Source organism: Tursiops truncatus, chromosome 11 (assembly GCF_011762595.2).
Source record: "Tursiops truncatus isolate mTurTru1 chromosome 11, mTurTru1.mat.Y, whole genome shotgun sequence".
NCBI lineage: Eukaryota > Metazoa > Chordata > Mammalia > Artiodactyla > Delphinidae > Tursiops > Tursiops truncatus.
Window position 1 is genome coordinate 57,375,049 of NC_047044.1, and position 9,372 is coordinate 57,384,420.

Genomic DNA, 9,372 nt, shown 5'->3' on the forward strand with positions numbered 1-9,372 from the left:
CTGTTCTTACAAAAGAACTAAGGAAAAAATGAGGACAGAGTCAGAGCCAGAGTTTCAAAATATTCTCATCTGTTAAATTAAGAGTGTCTCCCATAGAAAAGCAGTGGAGGCCCCAAAGGGCAAGTACAAAACAGAATTAAAACTCCCAAAGGTCTTGTCTTTACAAAAGAAAAGGCAGGAGGCAGCCCCTGGACAGCTGGTCATGCTGGCCGCTCCGGTTGGACCACGTTGCATAATCCTCAGTCGCATCATCACAACGTCTCTGAGCGTTTTGATGGGGGGAGAAGGGGCAGTGTAGTGTGTATGGGAGGAGAGACCCAGACGGCTCTCTTTGCCCCCTTACCCCCTTTTTATATCCCAGAGGAAAGTAGAGGGAAGCTGGCTACACCTTGAAATGAGGCTATGTGTTTCAAACCTGGGGACAGGGGTAAGAAGGGATCTGTGCTTTGAGCAACCTGAGCCAGAGGCAGAGGGGTGTTGTAGGGGTGAGGGGAGGGTGCATGATGCTTATTGCTTTGTACCTTTCACTGGGAAGGAGGGCAGCAGCCAACAGTAGCTCACAGGTTTGTAAACTGAGCCTGCTGGCTTCAAGAAGGGAGGCAATGAAGTCGAATTAAATATAAAAGAGTCATTTGTGCAAAAATAACTTAAACAAATAAAAGACCTGGGGAAAGGGGTGTTCCCCTTAGCCTGGTGGGGAGAGGGCCATATACCCCCCCCCAGGCCTTTTCAGTGACATGGCTTTGGGGGGGAGGGGGTGACCTCCCTACCCCCTGCAATGGCTCAGGATGGGATTGTGGGGAAGGGGTTGCATTTGTGCTCTGAGTGGGGAGTAGTGCCCCCACCCACTGTCCACAGGTGCACGTGGCTGGCAGGGGCTCCCAAGGCTCAGCACTCAGCTCTCCCCAGTCAGGGTCAGATCCAGCTCCAGGTATGGCTGCTATGGGGCCAGTTTCCTCCTCTTGTTTTTGGCAGGACGGCCAGGGCGGGCCCGGGGAGGCAGAGGGACAGCCGCCTATACAAGAGGGGAAGTTGAAAGAAGTGATCAAACAGCTAGGTATCAGGAAGTCCTTTATTTTCTCCCCACTCCCACTGACCTTCTCCTCCTGCCTCACCCCGTACACGCACTCGCACCCACCCACACAGGGACGCACACTTACGCGGGTTGTGGGGCTGGGGTCCAAGGTAACGTCTTGGCGGGAGCTGTTGCTGTTCCGGGTAGGGCTGCAATAAGGGGCACAGATGATCAGGAACACCTCCCCAAGCACCAGGTGAATTTCAGAGTTTGGGTGGGAAACTTTCTACGTTTGGATAGTAAAGGCGTAACATCCTTATTCATATTCAAGCAAGTATCTGCCTTTTTGAAAGCCAAGTCACTCTTGAGCTATTTCTATAAACCCAAGAAGATGTGGGGAAAGGCCGGTATTGTGGTGGGCCCAACACTCACTTGTATTTTCTCCTCCGGCCACGACGAGACTTTCTGACTACCCCTGGGGGCACCTGAGAAAAGACAGACTGTGTGTGTAGGAAAAGTTAGGAGAAGGCGCCTTGGCCTCAACCTTTCCTCAGAGTCTTTGTGCCCAGGCCACCATCACTCTGCATTCACCTTAAGGTCCTCAGAATGGGGCCCAGAAGGGGATGGATCCTTGGGCTCAGCACCCCCTTCAGCCAGCTCCCCATTATGCTGCCAGTGGTGGGTCCTTCTTGGGGACCGTTCCATTTGTCCATTGAAGCCACCACGTGCCCCCCACTTGAGGGCCAGTCGGCCAGGCTCCCGCCGGCTGCCAGGCTTTCGGCCCCGGCCTGGCCTGGCCTCACCATTAATGCCCCTAAGTCCCCCTCCTCCCCTCCGGCCCCGTTTCCCTGACCCCCTCCCAGTGAGCAGCTCAGGGACTGGGGGGTCGGGAGAACCGTGGGGTGGGGCTAAGGCACTGAGGGGAGGCCGGGCAGGCTCCGGTTCAAGGGCTGAGGTGGGGCTCTCAGGGGGCAGACAGGGGGCTTCTGGCTGCTCTGGAGGGATCTGCAGACAAAACAAAATCTCAGTCAGTCTCAAATGCAGTCCCTCTGCTACTGTTAACTCAAAATGTCTATACTTCCAGTTTGGGAAAAACTTCTCTCCCTAACTAACACACCCACACCCATACCCTCACCTGGAGACTCTGTAGCAGGCAGGCTAGGGGACTAGAAGCCTCTGAGAGGGGTGGAGGAGCTCCCCCCACAGGGAGGAGCTGCAGCCCCAACTGGCCAGAGAGAAGAGGGCCAGGAGGCTGCAGCAGACTGGGGAGGGTTCCAGGGCTGCTGGTCAGCGAAGACAGGTCACCTGTTGAGGAATTGTAAAGTCAAGGGTCTCCCTAGGCCAACCAGCTAGGCTGAGCAGACCCTATTATTCTTTTAGCCTTTACCCGGTGGTCAGAGACTTTCTTCCCTAATTTATCCAGCCTCTACTCTCAATTTTTCTGCTTCCTTTCTTCTCTCCCACACCAGAGTCTTCCCTCAGACTCACCCAGCAGGCTGGCACTCAGCAGAGGGCTAAGGAGTTGGGGGGGTCTCCCTGAGTTGGAGGGGGCCTTGCCCAGAGAGGAGGCCCCCGGGTCAGTAGTTGCCGTGGTGACACTGGAGGTAGGTGGTCCAGGTTGGGGGGCACTCAGGACACAGGGCTAAGGAGAAAGAATAGTTATTACATTTACATGTGTAAAGTATTCAGTAAGTTTAGAGTACTTTCATATGTACAATCCCACTGAAGCCTCACATGAAGTAGGCCATGTTTATTAAATACAGACCCAGCTGTTGCAGCCATCCTACCCCCAGCCAAGAATTAAGCCCTCCCCAAAGACCCTGAGGAAGAGCTCAGACATGAAACTGAAAGCCTTTGATTCCCGGCTCCTATCTCTGATTCTACCTCTGGTTCTGTCCCACCCACTCATCCTCATCCTCACCTGGGGGGGCGCCCCTGACGGGGGATCCAGGCTGGCAGCCAGCAGCGCAGAATTTAAAGCTATGAGGGTGGGGGGTGCTGAAAGTGGGGGGAACAGCAAGGGGGGCAGGTCTCCCAAACCTGAAAATGTCTCCCCACTCGGACCCCCGGCTCCCTCTGCAGATCCCTCTCCATCCCCAGCTGTGGGGCCCAGGGCCAACAGGGGCAGGAAGGAGGCAAGGAGGTTGCTAGGGGGTGCGGAAGGGGGTGGAAGAAGGTCTGAGGGGGGTGGTGGAAGCAGGGAAGCCACCAAAAGCGAAGGCCCTTCGGGCTCGCCTGGGGCTAGGGGAGGGCCAGGTCCCCCTGGTGGGGGTAGCAGGGGCTCCGGGGGAGGTTGTCCCCCTCCCCCAGCCAGCACGCCAAATAAACTGTGGCTGAGCAATGGAGAAGGCGGAGGTTGCCCCAGACCCAGAGGGAGAGGCAAGGTCCCTAGCATCCCCGGGAAGCCGGCTCCACTCAGTGCCAGGCCCTGCTCGGGGCTGGGGAACGGGAAAGCCTCCCCACCAGCCAGGGGAGGCAGAGGGCAGGCTGGGCCCGATCCCATCCCGAGCGCTTCGGATGGGCTTTGAAGCACAGGGCTAGGGACTAGGGAGGCTTTGGAGGCAGCTGGTGGGGCAGGGGCACCTGCAAAGAAAAAGAGAGGTTCAGCTCAAGGGAGGTCCTTCCTCCCAGCGTCCGAAGAATCCAACCTCCCTGCCCCCAACCCAGAAAACCACCACAGAGCTCTCAATTCCCCGTAAATGCCTTGGCTGTCTCTCCACCCGAAGGGAGGAAGGGCTCCATCACACTCACATACCTGGCACACTGCTGAGGCTGCCACTGGTGGTCCCAGGCAGGGAGGGCGGGATGGGGTGCCTGGGCTGGGGAGGGCTCCCTGAGGAGAGGGTTGGGGGAGGAGGAAGGTGTGCGTCTGACCCCAAAAGGTTAAAGCTTCCATCAGAGTGGGGAGGGCCAGGGGTGGGGAGTCCCAGCAGGGACAGCACAGAAGGGAGAATCGGTTGGGAGGGCTCAGGGAGAGGAAAAGGCTGTGGGGCGGGAGCGGGGGCCCGAGGGCGGCTCCGTCTAGGGGCTTGAGGACCTCCCCCTTCTAGCAATCGCAGTACAGTTGGGGGGCGGCGGGGACGACGCTGAGAGGGGCGGGGTGATGATGAGGAGTGGGAAGCTGAGGGCGCCTGGGCACGGGGCCTTCGGCCCTGTAAAGTGCTGGGAGGGGGGAGAGGGGGGTGCTGTGCCTTGGCCGCTGCAGAGAGTAGGCTGCTAGCAAGGAAGGGGGGTGCCCCGGGCCCCTCCACCGTGGGGGCCCCTCCTAGGGGCCCCAGGACCAGGGGCAGGTGCATAGTGGCTGAAGACACTGGTGGCTGAGTGGCAGGACCAGGGGGGCCAGGAGGACCAGGGAGATTATTGCTTGGGGGCAGGGGAGGGGGTGTTAAGGCATCACTACAGTGGAAGAGAGGAGGGTCAGAAGGTGGTGAGGAGGAGGCATGGGGAGCTGGAGGAGAGCCCAAGTCAGGGGGCACCAGGCTGGATCGGAGAGCAGCTCCCCAGCTATATGAGGGGGCATTGAGGCTGATAGCAGGTGGAGGAGGTGGAGCTGGAGAGGGGGCATTGCCCCTTGGCAGGAAACAAGGGCTGCTGCTGCCTCCAGAGGGGACTGGGTCGGGAAGCCTTGGCTGTGGGAAGAGCCCCCCAGGGCCCGCTAGAGGGGGGAAAGCCTGTGGAACTGAAGGTGGTTCTGGGGGAAGGGAGCCAGGAGCCCCATTAAGCGGAGTTGTAGGAGGAACTCGACAGGGAGGGCGGGCAGAGGGAGGCCCTGGGGACACAGTGTGGAACATTTGGGGGCTCGCTCCCTCTCCTGCAATAAATGAGAAACAAAGGATCAACTTGTGGCTCCCCTTCCAAGAACTTTCTTTTGTCTTCTCCATCCCTTCTCCCATAAATTCCCAGCTTCCCTGTACCCTCCTCTCACCAAGCAGCTCCCCACTCCACCCTTCTCCTTGCTTCCCTCTCACAAAGCTCTTCCCACCATCCCTCTTCCAGGCCCTTAAGTTTTCCTCAGTCTCTGTAAAGTGGAAAAGATTCACCAGGAGAAGAGTGTGAGCAGGTGGTCTCCATGCTGCGGTACAGAGTTGCCATGGCAACGGCTTTCCGCCGGTGGTTGCACAGCTTGGTCATGTCCTCCTCTGATGCTGGCCCCACCCCAGCCCCACCCGGGGTCACCGGGGCCAAAGGGTCAAAGTTGAAAACCTGCAAGGTGGAAGCATGGACAGGGACCCTGAGGGAACAGAATCTGTGAGAAGAGCTACCACAGTCAGCGATTTGCATTAACTCTCTCGGCTCATCCCTATACTCTCTGGCTCCCCTCACCACTCTGACCTTAGGGACATTGAGTGGACACTCCAGACCGCACTTGCAGGTCCCATCGCTGAGGAGGTAGCTCCGGGTTTGCTCCAAGGAAGACAGCTCTGTGCCACTTGGGCTGGGAGAGGACAAGGTCAGAGAGTATGGGATTAGTTGACACTGAATTGGGAGAGACTCTTAAAGAACAGTTCATTAGTCAAAGACCTTCCTAGGAAGGGCAGAGTAAGGAAGAGACAGAGAGAAGAAATGCAAAGGGCCAGAGACAAAGAGAGCAAAAAGGCTGAGGAAGGAGGAGGAACAGAGAAGAGGAACAGGGCACCAGCAATCTGGGCTTTGAGAGGAGGGTTGGGAGAAAACTCAGGCAATTGAAGGGCCTGGGGATAGAAACTGGGGAATTTTGGGGAGTCATACCTGATATAGAGCACAGCACCCTCTCGAACACAGCGCTGCCAGCCGATGGGGACAGATGTGGCCACAGGGCCCCCAGCTCTGTCTGCTCCACTGCTCTCATTGCCCCCATTCATTGTGTGTAATCAGCTCCCACGTGCCTGATAACACAGACATCCATGTGGCATTAGGAGGATTAAACTGGGCTGGGTACCTGAGGGAGCACTTAAGAAAAGCAAAGGTGTGGGGAGACTCAAGAGGACTCGGAGGCAAGGGGAAACCCTCGGAGAGCTGGGAGAGAGAATGAGGGGGAACCCTCTGCCATCCCACCATGGCTACCTGAACATCTCTGCAAACATTGTGGGGTCCAGTCTAAAGCCGGGGCCGCCGGCTTAGCCCACACCTGCAACACAGGAGAGAGGAGGGACCGTCAGGAATCTGCCCAAGCTAGGAAAGTACCACAGCCCAGGAAACTCTCAAGGGAAAGATCCTTAATAATATGAGGTAAGTACCCATAAAGATCTCAGGGATCTGCTGGCTGAGTCCACAACCATCCTTTCCATGTCCAGTCCCTAGGGACCAGAGGGTCAAAGCCTCAGCTTCCAGGGACCAAGGAATCACAGCCCAATCCCTAGGCATATAAAGGGTAAGGCCCCTTTGTCCCACCAAGGAGAGAAACCTTCAGCCAAGAGTGTGGGCTAATTCCTATAATACCAGGCCACTAGGAAGTTTCCCAGAGAGTCTGGCCCCTGCTGTTCCCTCCCCCTCAGGAAGATCATATAAAAAGTAGATTGCCCCACAGGTCACCAGGCAATTGCCCAACTGCCCGCTGGGGTGGTACCAGCATAACTCCCCCCATGCCTGGCTCCACTAGACAATCACTGATCTAGTTCATTTGGGTCTTCTCCCACGATTCTCAGAAACTCCCAATTTTCCCCCAAGCCTAAGGCAAGGGGATTCAGCACCTCCTGTCCCACTGGCTTCAAATTACCTCCAAGAAGAATTCTCCTCTGATGTACATGGGGACGCCCCCCAAACCTGCAAGTATCCTCTCCAACCTTAACATCGCTCCCACCCCACACTGGCGGCTTCTAAACTTTCCCTCTCATAACAAGGCGCCTGTCACCCAGCCTGCTTCCCTCGGCTTGGGGAGGAGGGGAAGGCGCACGAAGTAGGAAGGAACTTGGGGAGAGGGCGGGCGGAGGGTGGGCGAAGCACTGAGGGGAAGGAGGTGAAGAAGGCAAAAGTCAAGCAGTGAGAGGGAAAAACGGTGGGGGCAGGTGAGGGCGGGGGAATGGGGATGGGGCCAGGGAAAGGGGCCGAGAGGACGCGGAGGGGGCAGAGGGTAGGGACGGGAGGGGAGGGGAGAGGAGGGGAGGGGAGGGGAGGGGAAGGGAGGGGGAGGGGGAGGGGCGGGGTGGGGGGGCCGGGCCCTGCACTCACCGCGGCCCATGGTTCGGCCGGCCCCGCCCTGCGCAGTCGCGGCCCAGAGGGTGAGTGGGAGGGAGTGGGAGGAGGGTCGGTGGAGCCCGAGCCTCCGGTACGGCCCCGGCCGGTCCTAGCAGGAAGCGCCGCTGCCGCCGCCGCGGATCACCGAGCGGCCTCCCGCGCATGCGCCATGGGGGCCAGGGGCAGCCCTGGGGATTCCGTTCCCAGAAGGCACCGCGCAGGCTGCTACCGCCGCCGCCGTCGCTGCCGCCGCCACCGCCGCAGCCGCCGCTGCCGCCGCCGCTGCCCGGACGGGAGAGGGGCGGGGCCGGGCCCCCGCCCAGCGGACAAGGACGAGCCAACTGGAGGGGCCGCAGTGCGCATGCGGGAGCGCGCCTACCCCTCCCCCACAACCCCCCATTAATCCCCAAGAGAACAAACACCCCACGCGGGCCCCCCCCCCCCGCCCCCCCCCCCCCCCCCGGCCTCAGCGGAAGGATCCGAGCCTCTTCCCAGGCCACTGGTGGCCAATCCCAGCCTTCCCCCGGGAGGGGCCCCTTCCGAAGCCACAATCTGTTGGGGTAGCCAGGAATGCCAGGTCCGGGAGGAACCGGCCCCAAAAGATGAAAGTCGCGACTTGCCCTGCCCCGCCCCCAAAGGCTTCCCGGGTAGTGTGCTGGGACTTGACCCGCCTCCCCAGGTCAACAAGTCACAACACGACCCCGGCCTGTCAAGTCACATGACCTCTGCCTGTCACTGACAACCTGGTCATGTCTTCGGGCCAGGAGAGACCATCTGCTCCAACCCACCCCCACCCCCATTTACAGAAGGAGAAATGGAGCTCTGGAGCAATGGTGCAGGCCTGGCCAAAGACCTGTCACCGTCACACCACCGCCTGAAGCTGCCACCCAGCCACAACCAGCCTTGTTGACAGTTTCTACTTAGGACAAACTCCGGCTGCCCCCATGAGGGTATGACAGGATATGTAACAGGCCACCATATGGCCTCTGTTTTCTACCTAATGGCACTAGAAAAATACTTTGCATTTTCCACGGTGATTTTCACTTTTGTTCAAGCTGCCTCCAAGTTCATAATTCTCTCATTTTACTTCCATAACTCGTTATCTTTTATTTACTAACAAGAACGGTGAAGCACGGGGAGATTAGGTGGCAGGCAGGCCTGGGATCCCTGGGCAAGTGAGGGACCGCTGAGGCTAGAATCTGGGCTCCTGACAACCTAGTCCAAGGCAGTCGTGCGCTCACGTGCACGCAGTGTTCCAGGCAACACAGCCCTACTGTAGCCCAAACACCTAGAAAGCAGGAGGCCTATGCCCCGCTCCTCACAGCAGGGAGTCAAAGGACTTGCAGGTCTGGTACACTGAAAAGGGCGGGCCTGATCTTTGGTGAAGGGCACCAGAGCACCACGGGGGAAGGTGATAAGGGAAAGAGTGGGAATCGGGGCCACCCGGCAAAGAACATGAATTCCTGCATGCCAAGGGCTCATCAAAAACTTTATAAAGATAAGAGTTTAAGGGTGCTCTTCAGCGAGGAGGAGCTGAAAATGACTACCAAGGGGATTCAAGTTACTTGGCCTCTTCTGAGGGAGCCAGGGAGCTAAAAGAGAGGACCCCTTTAGGAAGACTCAAGAAGATGCAAACAACCCTGGTGGTTGGATGCAAATTTTCAAAGGACGGAGGTTTAAAAGACCTTGTGTCCATTGCTGGGAGGGGATGAGGGGCAAAGAAAATGGGAGTCTCTTGTGGAGGAGGTAAAACTGGGGCTCAAGTCAGGTGGGCAGAACAAGAGCTCTTGAGGGAGACTAGCCGCAGTAAGGCTTCACACCGCAGCCTAGGGGCAACCACGGTTGAGCGCTGTTGGGGCCGTTGGGTGCCGCGAGCTGGCGCCCCGCCCTCTTTCCTCTCCCCCACCCCCCCCCGCACCTCCCACCACCCTTGTAGTGCCCTGCGCGTGCGCGCGCAGACACCGGTTGCCAAACATTGCATCATCCCCGCCCCCCTTTCCTCCCCTCCCCCGCCAGCTCTCCCCTCCGCGCGCGCGCATGACTCACCTCCTCCGCGAAGCCTCGTGACCCAAAGCCACTTCCGGGTCCAACACTAAGTCGACCCCCAAGCGGGAGGGAGCGATGGGGGCGGTGCCTTGGGGCTCCTGAGTGGCGGATGTAAGGTATGAGGCGGGGCCAATGCCGGCGTGCCGCTTTATGATTGG

The 9,372-nt window shown here is 58.7% G+C and overlaps 1 protein-coding gene across 9 annotated transcripts; it reads right to left on the reverse strand.

Moving 5' to 3' along the window:
* Positions 1-47: 47 nt before the first annotated feature.
* On the reverse strand, positions 48-9,350 carry MBD6 (methyl-CpG binding domain protein 6). 9 transcript variants are annotated; one of them, XR_012324340.1, is made up of 15 exons: positions 7,163-7,405; positions 6,059-6,122; positions 5,744-5,880; positions 5,348-5,450; positions 5,056-5,218; positions 3,771-4,826; positions 2,937-3,598; positions 2,504-2,657; positions 2,151-2,320; positions 1,607-2,020; positions 1,448-1,515; positions 1,161-1,224; positions 846-1,015; positions 522-585; positions 48-262 (listed from the first exon to the last, which is right to left on the reverse strand). XR_012324340.1 is itself a non-coding variant. In XM_073788474.1 (14 exons), the coding sequence occupies exons 4-14, from the start codon at positions 5,854-5,856 to the stop codon at positions 941-943; spliced, it is 3,042 nt and encodes a 1,013-aa protein (XP_073644575.1). In that variant the 5' UTR covers positions 5,857-5,880; positions 6,059-6,122; positions 6,232-6,291; positions 7,163-7,405; the 3' UTR covers positions 48-940. The 9 variants fall into 9 exon arrangements, 5 of the variants coding, with proteins under 5 accessions (XP_073644575.1, XP_033722304.1, XP_033722300.1 ...); XR_012324341.1 differs by lacking the exon at positions 522-585; XR_012324338.1 differs by having other exon boundaries at positions 48-585.
* Positions 9,351-9,372: the final 22 nt, after the last annotated feature.